The sequence below is a fragment of the Mobula hypostoma genome, chromosome 4 (assembly GCF_963921235.1).
Source record: "Mobula hypostoma chromosome 4, sMobHyp1.1, whole genome shotgun sequence".
NCBI lineage: Eukaryota > Metazoa > Chordata > Chondrichthyes > Myliobatiformes > Myliobatidae > Mobula > Mobula hypostoma.
In genome coordinates this window covers 198,410,731-198,425,943 of record NC_086100.1, presented here as the reverse complement: position 1 = coordinate 198,425,943, position 15,213 = coordinate 198,410,731, and the positions used below count along the sequence as shown (strand labels likewise).

The window sequence follows — 15,213 nt, the reverse complement described above, 5'->3', positions numbered from 1 at the left end:
AACCTGATTTTGATTCGATGGTGAGTCCAAATGAAGGGTCTCAACCCGAAATGTTGACTATTTTCCTCCACGAATGCTGTTTGACCCACTGAGTTTGCGTTTGTGTCTAGGGAAGAACGGATAAACACAAGGGAGAAAGAAGACAATAATATGGTGACAGGAAGGAAGAGCAAAGAGATCAGTCTGTAACTGTGATCATACGACACAAAATAGACAAAACTTCAGGCTTGTTGAAACTGGAACTTTATTTCTCAGACATGCTTCTGTCAGAAATACAAATGATGAAAACAATAAATAGAGCTGAAAGTTGGAAGATCTCTGCAGAATACTGCCCCCAAGCACAAGATCACTCATAAGGGGCCTGCCACACAAAAACTTTATGTGTGGCCGCAGAAGGGCTGCTGATGGAATGCAATCAGTGCTGGGTCTGCCCTAGTAGAGCTATGCAGAGCTGACTCAATGACCCAGGGGCCTGCCTCTGCCCCGACCCTTGGGCAGAGCTGAGGAATCTACAGTGGAGCGTGGGTTCTTGATGGTCTCATCCACAGACAGAATCAGGCACGCAGCCTCTGACGCAGCGGTAAGGGCGTTGATCCGCACTACACATGGCTCCCAGACGCAGGCCTCAAAGTTATCTGCAATGTCCTCGTTGTTGACATCCACGCCATACCACATTCCTCCCTGCAACAGTAAGCAGGACATCATCATCACCACACGGACTCTGGGAAGGGACTGTGTTCAATCACAACTTCCCACAGCCCCTTCTCTCCTTGTCCTTCCCCGCTTAAGATTTATTGCATTAGCTTTATTGGTCATATATACAGTTGGATGGCACGGTAGTGTAGTGGTTAGCACATTACTTTACAGTGCCAGTGACCTGGGTTCAATTCCTGCCCTGTTTGGAAGGAGTTTGTATGTTCTCCTCATGTGTATGTATGTGTGGTATCTCCTGATGCTCCAGTTTCTTCCCACATGGGTATAACTGGGCAGCACGGGTTTGATGGGCCGTAAGGGCCTGTTCATGTGCCGTATCTAAATAAGTAAATATACGCTGAAACATACAACATACAGTGAATGAAATGTTTTTTTTGTGTCAACAGCCAACAAACTGAGAATGTGTTGGGGGGGAGGGGGAGTTTCACGCAAGTATCACCAGCACAGCATGCCCACACTAACTAACCCAAACTGGTACGTCTTTAAAATGTGAGTGGAAACCCAGTCAGTCATGGGTTGAATGTACAAACTCCCTACAGAACGTGGCGTGAATCAAACTCCAGTGATTAGCACTGTAAAGCATTATGCAACCACAATGCTACTGTGCCACCCAGAGAGATATGGGTCAAACACAAGCAAATAGGACTGTCTTAGATAGGAATCTTGACTGGTGCAGCCCTGATGGCTCAAAGGGCCCACTTCCATGCTATGGGGGAGAGGACAATCAATCATGAACATGGACAGAATCTGCTGGAGAAACAAACTCTGAGACCCAAGAGACTGGAATGGCTGCTCCCCCTCCCTGTAATGCAATAACCATGCCTGAGGTTTTCACATGTGTCCCATGGGTGAGGGAGGAGTGGTCAGAGACTGGTCCTTACCTGGGCATGTTTGGCACGCAGCTTGTTGAGGATGTTGGTGGCGTCAAACCCAGCATTGTCACACAGCTGCCGTGGGATCACCTCCAGGGCCTTGGCGTATGCCCCGATTAGAAGCTGCGCTTTGCCAGGGATGGTTCGAGAATAGTCCCTCAGGTACTTGGAGATTTCCATTTCAATGGCACCTCCCCCCGCAACCACAGAGTCGTTCTGTGAAAATAAGACGCAAAATGGATTAGAGAGCATGTCATATGAGGATAGGTTGAGTGAGCTAAGGCTTTTTGTTTTGGAGTAAAGGAGGAAGAGAGGTAAAGGTATACAAGATGATAAGAGGCATGGGTAGAGTGGACAGCTACCACTCCCCCACCTCCTCCCCATCATCAATGGCTAACACCAGGGGCATAATTTGAAAGTTACTGGAGGAAAACATAGGCGTGATGTCAGATGTAGGCTTCTTTAACAGAGTGGTGCGTTTATCATTTCCTGTCAGTCACCTTATGCACAGAGACTTCTGTGGCTAGCATTACTTTATGAACATACAATCAATATATATAAGCTATCTTACGTATTTATATTTATGCTTTTTTATTATTGTGTTCTTTACCTCAATTATTTTGATCTCCTTCACACTTGTGTACTAGAAATGACATTAAACAATCCTGAATCTTGAATTTTTAAGCTCTCACCTTGATGGCCCGCCTGACAATCATGATTGCGTCATGAAGGGAGCGCTCTGCCTCATCCATGAACTGCTCGGAGCCTCCTCGAAGAATGATCGTGCATGTCTTGGCCTTGGGGCACCCAGTGAAAAAATTGTACCTAGGGGTGGAGGTAAGAGAGGTTACCAGTGTCCATTGCAGATCCCCAAAACAAGCAACAGTTTAAACCCCAGGTGAGCCATGGCAACACAAAGCATGTTACTTCATTTAGAAAGACATCTGAATGTTCTTCACAATGTAGCTCCTGCTTGGTTAGTCAAAATGACTACCTTCAACTCCACTGAGTCATCTGGACCTTTATGTCACACTCTGCTAAGAACCAACCCCAATGTGATCATCAAACCTGCTGACAAGGCCAGTGTGTTGTGGTTTTATGATCTGATCTACACTGTGCAGGCATGGAGGGTCCAGAGGAGATTGACGAGAATGATCCCGGTAACGAAAGGGTTAACGCAAGAGTAGTGTTTGATGGCTCAGGCCCTGTACTCACTGCAGCTTAGAATGAGGGGGATCGTAATGAATACTGAATGTTCAAAGGTTTAGACAGAGAGGATATTTCCAGTGGTGGGGGAGTCTAGGACCAGAGGGCACAGCCTCAGAATCCAAGGATATCCTTTCAGAACAAAGATGAGGAGGAATTTCTTTAGCAAGAGGGGGGTGAATCTGTGGAATTCACTGCTACAGGTGTCTGTGGAGGCCAAGTCATTGAATATATTTAAAGCAGATATTCATAGGTCAAAGGGAGAAGGCAGAATAGGGTTGAAGGGGATAATAAATCAGCCATAATGGAATGGCTGAGCAGACTCCATGGGTCGAATGGCCTAATTCTGCTCCTATGTCTCATGGTCTTAAACTCACAGATGTTAAATGTCAACAGCCCAGACACTTCTTCATACCTCCCTTTTCACAACTCCACTGACCATCATCTCCCATCTCCTCAGGAGGTCTTCCCTCCAGCCTCTGAACTCACTGTCCTCTGTGCACACTGCTTCTATGTCCTCCCTGGGAGACCCACAAGCCAGGTTCTTGTCTCATGGGGCTTACTTCTGTCTAGCTTTACCCTGTTCTTTCTCTCCTTATCCAGTCCATTCCCGCTTATATCAATGATACCTCTGGTGGCCTATGCCTCTTTGGTAGCTGATTCCAAGTTGTTGTCCAATCCCTCGAACCGCTCTGTTACAGCAGGACAGACTGACATCTCATGCACACATTGTCCTGGAACAAAGGGTCAAGCAAACCCCTCTCCAACAGCACCCTTCTTCAAGTAGCTGAACTTGTTATGACACTGAAAATCTTCCTCAACTCTACTCCCTTAACAATGTTGATGAGCAGAGGGATCATGGGGTTCAAATTCATAGTTCCCTGAAAATAGCTACACAGGTTGACAAGTGGTTAAGAACGCTTGCCTTTATTGGTCGAGGCATTGAGTTTAAAAGTCACGAAGGTGTATTATTATTGCAGCTTTATAAAAATTCTAGTTAGGCTTTATCTGGAGTATTGCATAGAGTGCCAGTTGCCTCTGGTTGATGTCAAGGCTTTGGAGAGGGGGTAGAAGAGGTTCACTAGGATGTTGCCTGGATTAGGGGGCATGTGCTATCACAAGAGGTTGGACAAACTTGGGTTGTTTTCTCTGGAAAGGCAGTGGCTAGAGATCTAATGAGAGGCATAGATAGAGTAGACAGAATCTTTTTCTCAGGGTTGAAATGTCTAATACCACAGGGATGCATTTAAGGTGAAAGGGTGTAACTTCAAAGGAGATGTGAGGGGCAATTTGCTCTTTTACACAAGAGTGGTGGATGCCTGGCATGGACTGCCTGGGTTGGTGGTGGAGGCAGACCTTTAAGAGACGTTTAGACAAGATTGTGAGGAAAATGGAACGAAAAGTTTAGTTGGCCATTTGATTACTAATTTAATTGACTTGACACAACATTGTGGGCTGAAGGGCCGGTTCCTGTGCTGTACTAGTCTATGTTCCATTCCAACTGAGACACCTTTCCATATCCTTTCAGCTTTTCAAAAGGGCTGCTCTCTCTGTAATCCCCTGGCTTACCTCTTCCATCTCAACCAATCACCACCCATCTTCTTGTGGCAGCTTTCTGTGCATCCACAGAAGATTCAACACTGGCCTTTATACCACCTGTACATGATTGCCCTACCATATACTTCCAGCTTTGCTCATTTAATTTTATAAACTAGTAAATGAAAGGCAAATGCAATGTCAGCATTCATTTTGAGAGGAATAGAATATAAAAGCAAGGATGAGGCTTTATAAGGCATTGGTCAGACCACATGGAGTATTCTGAGCAGTTTGGGGCTGCTTATCTGAGAAAGATGAGCTGGCATTTGAGAGGATCCAGAGGAGATTCACGAGAATGATTCCAGGAATGAAAGGGTTAACATAGACCATAATCCTCCAAACACCTCCCATTCTTGTACTTATCCAAACCTCTCTAATGCTGCAGCTGAACCTGCACCCACCACTTCTGCTGGCAACTCATTCCACACTCACACCACCTTCAGTGACGAAGTTTCCCTGAAATAGTTCACCTTTCACCTATGACCTCCAGTGCTGGTCTCACCCAAGCTCAGTGGAAAAAGCCTGCTTGCATTTACCTCATCTACACCCCTCATTTTGTATACCTCTAACAAATCTCTCCTCATTCTCCTGCGCTCCAGGGAATAAAATTCTAACCTATTCAACCTTGCCTATAACTCAGGTCCTCAAGTGCTGGCAGCATCCTTGTAAATTTTGTCTGACCTCTTTCAACCTTCTTGATATTCCCTGTAGTTAGGTGACCAGAACTGTACACAATACTCCAAATTTGGCCTCACCAACACCTTATACGTCGTATATAGGTTTAAGGTAAAAGATGTAGGAGGTTTTGAGGGAACCCAGGTAAGACACTTTTCACCTAGAGGGTCTTGGAATCCGGAAGGCACTGCCTGAAGTGTTGGTGGAAATAAGACACTCTCATTACACATAGGTATCCAGCCAAGCACTTGAAATGCACAGAAGACTACGGATAAAGTGCTAGAAGATGAGATTAACACTGATATTGTTGTCAATCAAAGGGCCTGTTTCTCTGCTATATGGCTCTTATAGTTCACCTGTACGAGTTGGCACATTTATCATTAGTTCTACTAAAACTTTCTCAGCAAGCTTCTCAATTCTTTTCAAGATTACACGTCATTTACCTTTTCATCCCATCTGAGGTACATGGACCTTGTTTTGTCCAGTTGCGTGTCATGTCTAATTCATTCTGGCCACCTCAGTTAATTTTAATGTCCACTCTGTTTTGAACTTAATCAGTTTCTGAATCCAGGTCCTTCATACATAAGAGAAGCAGTAGTTCCCAACACTGAGATCTGAATCATCTCACTCAGCGTTGGTGACAGCATCAATGAAGTCTTGTATTTATCTGAAATGTCACATGCATTATATCCCAATGTAATGCCTCAGTCAGTATTAACATTTTGGTCTATATACTAACACCAGTGTTGCTGTTGCTGTGTGATAGATCCATGGTGTGACTCCACGTACAAACAAAAAGGTTAATGCTAGGCTTCAGGCCGTGCAGATACAAACCAAGTCTCAATTACCTTTCACTTCCAACCTGGACCTCCTCAAACTGCTCACACTGTCCCAACACATCCTCTGTCATGGCATTAACACTGGTCTGAATGGAACCACCGCAAGCCTGAAGGACACAAACACAAAAATGTCTGCAGGGACTCAAAAGATGCACCATTCCATTAATATCAAGCAGTAGAGAACATTCAGCCCACAATGATGTAGTGACCTTTCAACCTTCTTTCATCAATCTAACCCTTCCCTCCCACATAGCCCCCCATCATTCATATGCCTATCCACATTGTCCCTAATGTATCTGTCTCCACCACCATTCCAGCAGTGTATTCCAAACACCCACCACTCTCTATGTGAAAAACCTACCTCTGACATCCACCCAACAACAAACACAAAATGCTGGAGGAACTCAGCAGGCCAGGCAGCATCGATGGAAAAGAGTAAACAGTCAACAGCTTAGTCTTAACTTTTCATCTTTTTTCTCCAGTCCTGATAAGGGCCTCGGCCTCAAACGTCAACTGTTTACTCTTTACCATAGATGCTGCCTGGCCTGCTGAGTTCTTCCAGCATTTTGTGTGCGTTGCTTGGATTTCCACCATCTGCAGATTTTCTCTTGCTTGTGATCTAATATCCACCCTATATTTTCATCCAATCACCTTAAAATTATGCCCCCTTTTGCCATTTCCACCCTGGGAAAAGTATCATTGCGTCTCTTAGATCCTGACTATTCCAAACTAATCCTGCTTTGATGGCTGTTCGGTCAGATGGCAAATCAATTTCTGTGGCAAGGAGCGGATTCCGAACTGGAATACAGAAAGGGTTGACCTATAGGTAAGAAATTTGGAAAAATAAAAAATAACAAGAGAACCCCATAACACTCTCACCATTACATAACTCAAATCCAACAACTGCTCACCTGTTACCTGAAGGAGCTAAGATCACAAGACATAGAAGAACTAGGCCATTTGGCCCACTGAGCCTGTTCTGCTATTCCATCACAGCTGATTATTATCCCTCTCAGCCCTATTCTGCCTTCTTGTAACCTTCTGATGTTTTTAATAATCGAGAACTTATCAACCTCTGCTATAAATACATATGCAATGAATTCCACAGACTCACCAGCCTTTGGCTACAGAAACTCCTGTTCTAAAGGGGCAGCATTTCTCTATTCTGAGGCTGTGTACTGAGATCCCAGGCTCCCCCACTATAGGAAACATCCTCACCACACTCAATCTATCTAGGCCTTTCAACATTCAGTAGGTTTCAATGAGATCCACCCTTTATTCTTCTAAACTCCAACAAGTACAGGTCCAGAGCCATCAAACTCTTCTCATATGTTAATCCATTTATTTCTGGAATCATTCTCTTGAACCTCCTCTGGATCCTCTAGATTGAATCAACATCAGTTTCATTAACTCCCAGACAATTTTATTAGTATTAAAAATAGAAAGTGTTGGAGGAACTCGGGTGAGCCAGCATCTATAGCCTTTCCCCGAAACTTTCTCACTTTTTCAAAGTTTGGAAGATATTCAGATTTCCAGAGTCTACAGCTTTGCTTTTGTTATTATATTTCTTATCAACAATTTCATGGAGATGAGGTCCTATCAATTGCAGTGGGCCTTTTAATACAGGTTGTGGTAACTGCACTACAATGGACAGAAAGGCTCCACAGCAGGTAGTCAAAACCGCCCACAGCATCACCAGCACCAGCCTACAAGACCTCAAGGACATATATACGAAAGCTGTCGGGAAAAAGCGAACAATATCACCACACACCTGGCTCATGGACTGTTTGTCCCACTCCCATCAGGGAAGAGACTACGCAGCTTCCACACCAAGACCACCAGACTCAAAAACAGTGACTTTTCCCAATCTGTAAGGCTAATCAACATCTCCACCAACTAACCCACCCCTCCACACTCCAATAGCCCCAACCATTACTACATTATCATTTCCTGTCAGAGTCACCTTATGTACAGACACCCCTGTGTCTAGCTTCATTTTATGGACATACTATTGACCTGATGTGCTATCTTATATTTACTATGTTTTTTTTTTACTGTTGTGTTACCTATCTTATTGTGCTGCATCAGACTTGGAGTAATGACTATTTTGTTCTCCTTTGCACTTGTGTACTGGGAATGATCTTAGACAATCTTTAATCTTAAATCAATCACAATACATAGTGACACCCATGGATCTGATTCCCAGATCTAGCAACAGCCAAGTTACATCAAGTACACACTTCATACAGCACATTTCCATTCAAACAGTTTATCATTAAACTCTGTGGAATCACTGACCATCATGGTCCGCTTGAGATCTTCTTCTGGTACTCTGCCAGCACAGAACAGGTCCCTATCAGCAAAATACTGGGTTGCCACATCTCCAATGGGAAGCTTCGACAGCACAACCTTCGCTCCGGACTGGTAGATCTTCTCAAGCTTATCATAAAGAATATTCCACTCAGCATCAACTATGGCCTGGTAATCCTAGAAGGGACAAGAAACCAGTCTAGTTAATAGCAGGTTCAAGTAAAGAGGGGAAACAAGTGGTGTGGTGCACCAGGGTGGTAAAATACATTGGTATGATTGACCAGGGTGGTCAAGAATCGGCTAACATTGGAAATTATCAGTGGTAGGGCAGAATCGGTGCAGAAAGAAGCAGAGGCAGTGTTTGAAGTCAACCTGAAATATTAATTCTGCTTCTCTCGCCACTGATGCATTTTCTGTTTTTATCTCCATCATAGACAGTCCCAAGCCTGGCTGCGAAAGGAGGAAGGTTGGACATGGGCAAGCATCTCCATCCCATAAAAATCCAGAGCTACCAAAATGGCACCAGAAGCTCTAAAGACTTCATCTCTAGGAGAGGTAGTGTCTTTCCTTAAATGCATACCTGGGACAACTTGAAAGACTGGATAGATTCCAACAATGCCAGCATGTATTTTTTTAGATAAAGGGCATAAAACTGCCCACAATACTCCAAAAATGTGGTCTGACCAATGTCTTCACTGTGGAAGACACTAGCAGTGTGCCCAATGTTGAAGACCGTGCGGGAAGAGAAGTGAGTGCAGTTACTATTACAGGGGAGAAGGTGCTCAGAAAGCTGAAAGACCTAAAGGTACATAAATCACCCAGACCAGATGAATTGCACCCTAGGATTCTGAAAGAGGTAGCAGTAGAGATTGTAGAGGCATTAGTAATGATCTTTCAAAAATTACTGGACTCTGGCATGGTGCCAGAGGACTAGAAGATTGCAAATGTCACTCCACTCTTAAGAAAGGAGGAAGGCAGCAGAAAGGAAATTATAGACCAGTTAGCCTGACCTCAGTGGTTGGGCAATTGTTAAAGATGAGGTTATGGAGTAGTTGGTGACATTGGACAAGATAGGACAAAGTCAGCATGGTTTCCTTAAGGGAAAATCTTGCCTGACGAACCTGCTGGAATTCTTTGAGGAGATTACAAGTAGGATAGATAAAAGGAATGCAGTGGACATTGCATATTTGGACTTACAGAAGGCCTCTGACAAGATGCCACACAGGAGGCTGCTTACCAAGTTAGAGCCCATGGTATTACAGAACAGTTACTGGCATGGGTTATTGGTAGGAGACAGTGAGTGGGAATAAAAGGATCCTTTTCTGGTTGGCCTCCAGTGACTAGTAGGGGTCAGTGTTGGGACAGCTTATTTTTATGCTGATTATCAATGATTTAGATGATGGAATAGATAGCTATATGGTCAAGTTTGCAGATTATCCAAAACTTGGTGGAGAGGGCAGATAATATTGAGAAAACAGGTAGGATACAGAAGGACTTAAGACAGATTAGGAGAATGGGCAAGAAAGTGGCAAATGAAATACAATGTTGGAAAATGCATGGTCATGCACTTTGGTAGTAGAAATAAATGTGCAGATTATTTTCTAAATGGGGAAAAAATCCAAAAATCTGAGATACAAAGGGACTTGAGAGTTCTGGTGCAGAATCCCCTGAAAGTTAACTAGCAGGTAGAGTTGGTGGTGAGGAAGGCAAATGCCATGTTCGCATTCATTTCAAGATGTCTAGAATACAAGAGCAAGGATGTGATGTGGAAGCTTCATAAGGCACTGGTGAGGCCTCACCTTGAGTATTGTGAACAGTTTTGGGCTCCTTACCTAAGAAAAGATGTGCTGTAATTGGAGAGGGTTCAGAGGAGGTTCACAAGGATGATTCTGAAAATGAAAGGATGGGGGTGGGCTCTCATTGACACCTTTCGAATGTTGAAAGACCTTGACAGAGTAGATGTGGAAAGGATGTTTTGCATGGCGGGGGACTCTAGGACAAGAGGGCACAGCCTCAGGATAGAAGGGCATCTATTTAAAACAGAGATGCAGAGAAATTTCTTTAGCCAAAGGGTGGTGAATTTGTGGAATTTGTTACCACAGGCAGCTGTGGAGGCCAGGTTGTTGGGTGTATTTAAGGCAGAGAATGATAAGTTCTTGATTGGTCACGGCATTAAAGGTTATGGGAAAAGGGCGAGGAGTGGTAAAAAGGATCAGCCATGATTGAATGGCAGAGCAGACCTGATGGGCCAAATGGCCTAATTCTGCTCCCATGTCTTGTGGTCTTACGGTTTTATAAAACCTCAGCATTACATCCTTGCTTTTGTATTCTAGTTCTTTCAAAATAAATGCTAACATTGCATTTGATTTCATTAGCACTGCCTCAACCTGCATGTTAACCTTTAGGGAATCTTGGACGAGGATTTCTAAGACCCTGATTTTTTAATTTAGAAAATAGTTTCCAGTTAGTGATGACCCCAAGTTGTTGATGACAGGGTACGTGGCAGAGATCATTGACAATCATGGGTAGGTGATTAGACCATCTCTAGCTGGAAATTGTCTAGCCTTTCTGTGCTCTTTTCCTAAATGCTGACCAGGCCTCCCATCTGAGGAGTGGTAAATGAAACTGAGCATTATGCAATCATCAGTGAACCCTCCCATTGTTGGATCTATGTTGGAAGGAAGATCATTGACGATAAGATGAAGATGGTTTGGCCACAGACATTGATCTGAAGAATTTCTGTAGAGGAGTGATGATGAATCTCTGACAACCACAACACTTGTACGCAGTGTGACCTTAACCAATGGCTGTTTTATCTTGGATTATCACTGTGGGATAATAGTGTAAAATTGCTATTTTTCCTCATAAATTAGTTCTATTATTAGTTCTAATTAAAAATGAATACAGTATATAACGAGCCACGTTACCCAGCATCCCACGAATTTAACCCTAGCCTAATCACAGGACAATTTCCAATAACCAATTTACCTACTAACTGGAACGTCTTTGGACTGTGGGAGGAAACCCACCAAACACAGGAAAAACATACAAACTTTATTACAGAGGGCATCGGAATTGACCTCTGGCGCCCCGAGCTGGAAGTGTTGAACTAACCGCTATGCCAATGGCGTAATCATCTCTATACATGAATTTCCAGTAATTGTAGCATACCTGCTTCTGTATTTTTCAAGAAGCTTCGCAGTTTTTCTACAGCAGGTGTAACACCTCTTGAATCTGGCTTTTTTATAGTTTAATTGCTGTTGGAATGTTGTTATACTTCTAGATGGAGATAGTTTTTGTACAAAACTACCACAAATTTGTTCTCTTTTTCTATTTGTTCTTTGCTCTTGCAACACACAGTAAATGGTCGTAATCGACAAGTTTTAAGCCTCATTCTTGACTGCCAAAGAACATCTGGATTGGAAAATAACCAGGATCCAACAGCACTGAGTTTAGTTTTGAATGCTCCTGCAGCTGTTCTACACTTACGGTAATGGGTGCGATTCTGGTCACCTCTTTGCACAATGTTTGTGGAGAATTTGGTAGAATCCAAAGTGGACATCATCAACAGGAGGTACAGGAGCCTTAGGTCCCACACCAACAGGTTCAGAAACAGTTAATACCCCTCAGCCATCAGATTCTTGAACCAGTGGGGATAACTTCACTCACCCTATCAACTGAACTGATTCCACCACCAACGGACTCACTTTTAAAGGCTCTACAAGTTGTGTTCTTGATATTTATTGCTTGTTTATTAATTAATTAGTGCTTTCTTTTCTTTTTGTATTTGCCCAGTTTGTTGTATTTTGCAAATTGGTTGTTTGTCTATCTCTATTGTGTGTACTTTTTCATTGATCATTTCTTTCTATTTACTACAATTGCCCACAAGAAGGTGAATCTCAAAAGTCGTATATGGTGACATATATGTACTTTGATAATAAATTTATTTTGAACTTTGGACATTGGTGCTACTTAATAAGACTAATGATGATATCTTCCACCAACATGCCAATGACCGGGAGTAAACAGATTAACTGGATAGGATTTATCCTCCTGCTGTGATGTACAGTATCCAATGTGCAAATACAGTTAAGATGGGATATTAAGACACAGCTGAAAGCACTAGACACAGTAAAGGCCAGATTAACCTCTTGACTCTATCACTGAAGATCTGGCCTCCAGAAGCTACCTTCTCTGGAGGTATTAGGAATTCTCAATATTGCAACCCCTGTACTATTTTTTCCCAGCAGTGTACTGGGAATTAGTAAACAGATAAGAGATTGCACAAACTTCGGTTGTTTTCTCTCGAGCAGCGGGGACTAAGGGGTGATCTGATAAAGGTTTATAATGAGAGGCATAGATAGAGTAGACAAACAATATCTTTTCCCAGGACTGAGATGTCTAAAACCAGAGGGCATGAACTTAAGGTGAGCGGTGGGGGGAGGGTAATTTCAAAGGCAAAGTAAGGGGCAAGTTGTTTTTGTTTTTAATTTTTTTAAAATATAAACACAGGGAGTAGTGGGTGCCTGGAATGTGCTGCCTGGGTGGTGGTAGAGGCAGAAACATTAGGCACATTTAAGATACATTTAGATAGACCCATGAATGTGAGGGAAATGTAAGGATATGGATAGTGCGTCAGTAGAAGAGATTAGATTCATTGGCCATTTGATTACTAATTTAAGGGCCTGTTCTTGCGCTGTACTGTGTTATATTCTATGGAGCTGCATGGTAGCGTAGTGGTGAGCACAATGCGTTATAGTACAGGCGACCAATATTCTCTCTAAAGTGTGTATGCATAAACATCTTTTGCTACTAGCGCACAAAGGAATTTAAACTGCGCACAGAAGGTTGTCATCCTCTACATCATTGGCATGTTAAGTGTATTTCACGATCGTACGCAATCACGTTTCCTTTTCCAATTTCTGACGTGGACAGTGTTGACAATGTAGAGTTTGCAATGATTTGTCTGCAGATTTTAGAACTGGTTTATTTATACTGTTTTTATTGAAGAAATTATTCATGTGCCTGTTGTTGGCACTGGGCAAAAAAATGGATAGCACAAGATTTTTGCACACACTGGTCATTACAAATTAGAGGGAACATTGCAGGTGACGCAGGTTGAATTCCTGCCACTGCCTGTCATGAGTTTGTACTTTCTCTCTTTGATGAGTTTTCTCTGGTTTCCTCCCACAGTCCAAGGAGCTACTGGTTGCTGGGTTAATTGGTCATTGTAAATTATCCCATGATTAGGCTAGGATTAAATCATGGGATTGCTGGGTGGTATGGCTCGAAGGGCCTATTCTGCACTGATCTCAATAAATAATAGCTCTAAACTACACATTCCCTCCACCTACTGCACAAACACAGAATGGAATTAAAAACTGATCTGTTCTCCACAGCACTGACCTCAACATTGTCCACCCGAATCTCTGCATTATCCTTCTCAGCTTTGAGTTCCAGTTCCACATTCAGTAGGGCAATCCTTGGCCTGTCGTATTTCTTGGGCTGCATTTCAAATCCAGCGTAAGAGAACGTTTTCTTGAAGGCGACACCAGCAATCAATTGAGATTCCTGTGGTTAAGACCAAAGATGAGAGAATTTCACTAAAGCTAGCAATTTCCACATTATGATGGGACAAAGTGACAATTGATGAGTGGTCCAGCATTGTTTATACACGTGCAGAAGGTCAAATATTAACATGTGCAAGATCATCAGCAACCAGACCACCCAGTCTTAACTAATAATTCAAATAAAATGGTCAGGGACCAGACACAGCCTCAGAATACAAGGATGTCCCTTTAGAACAGAGATGAGAAGGAATTCCTTTAGGCAGAGGGTTGTGAAACTGTGGAATTCATTGTCGCAGATGGCTGTGGAGGCCAAGTCATTGGGTATATTTAAAGCAGAGGTTGATAGGTTCTTGATCAGCAAGGGTGCAAAAGGTTATGGGGGGAGAGGGGGAGTAGAAGGCAGGAGAATGGGGCTGAGAGGGATAATAAATCTGACATGATGGAATGGTGGAGTATGCTCAATGGGCCAAGTGGCCTAATTCTGCTCCTTTGTTTTATGGTTGAATGGATGGACCTGACGATGAGACAGAAGTACATTGTGGATCCTCCAGTGCCTGACTTATGAACAGCCCCTACATACCAATGTGTGCTTGAGAGACCAGTGGGGTAGGGGTTTGGTTATTGTGGGGCTGGGGAGGTGGGGTATCTCAGTTTGTGGCAATTTCATTACATCATGCAGAGAAATCTGAATTGGACTTCACATTGCTCTTAGTTAGTCTATATTTTGATTTAAATATAAACAAAATATTAAAGAAAAAAGAAGGCTAAGCAGGAGGGGAAGGTTAGACTGATCTTGGTGTAGGTTAAAAGCCAGGTACAACATCATGGAATGAAGGGCCTGTACTGTGCTGTAATGTTCAATGTTCTATTGCAGGCAGCTGTACTTCTAACTTACTAATTGTTCAGTTCTCAGGAATGAAACCCCGTCATAATCTGGGAAGGACCTGCATGTAGAAATTCACAAGACTAAATAAGGCTGCTTTCAATCCACGCAATCTCTCATGGATGCTGACTGACCTGCATGTTTCCCTTATAATTTATTGGTTAATTAAAAAAATATGATTGTATCAGCATGTAGCTTAAGGGGATCATGGAAAAAGAAGAATCAGCAGGTCTTAAACAAAATAAGAGATAATTCAAAAAGACAAGAGCAGAAACTTACAAATTACATTTGATTATACATCACATCAACAGCAATCTCATAATCATGAGATTAATGGCGCAATGGGAGCAGAGTTATAAATCTGATTAGGACAAAGAACAGAAATAATGCTAGATAGCCTTCAGACCAGAGAAAGTTATACAACCAACTATCAAGGGTCATCATTACAAAGAGATGTAATCACAGCTGTCCTGCTGAAAAGTCTTGGCCCAAAATGTGACCTGTACTCTTTTCCATAGATGCTACCTGGCCTGCTGACTTCCTCCAGC

At 42.9% G+C, this 15,213-nt stretch overlaps 1 protein-coding gene across 1 annotated transcript in view; it reads right to left on the bottom strand.

The window, feature by feature from the left end:
- Nucleotides 1-227: 227 nt before the first annotated feature.
- The window catches only part of cct7 (chaperonin containing TCP1, subunit 7 (eta)), a 40,987-nt gene continuing 26,001 nt past the window's right edge, over nucleotides 228-15,213 (bottom strand). Inside the window, exons 7-12 of the mRNA XM_063047180.1 lie at nucleotides 13,619-13,783; nucleotides 8,201-8,389; nucleotides 5,912-6,009; nucleotides 2,279-2,411; nucleotides 1,596-1,802; nucleotides 228-681 (exon numbers count right to left, since the gene is read on the bottom strand). Of these exons, the coding sequence (XP_062903250.1) occupies nucleotides 457-681; nucleotides 1,596-1,802; nucleotides 2,279-2,411; nucleotides 5,912-6,009; nucleotides 8,201-8,389; nucleotides 13,619-13,783 (1,017 nt within the window). The 3' untranslated portion in view covers nucleotides 228-456. The remainder of the gene's footprint in view (nucleotides 682-1,595; nucleotides 1,803-2,278; nucleotides 2,412-5,911; nucleotides 6,010-8,200; nucleotides 8,390-13,618; nucleotides 13,784-15,213) is intronic.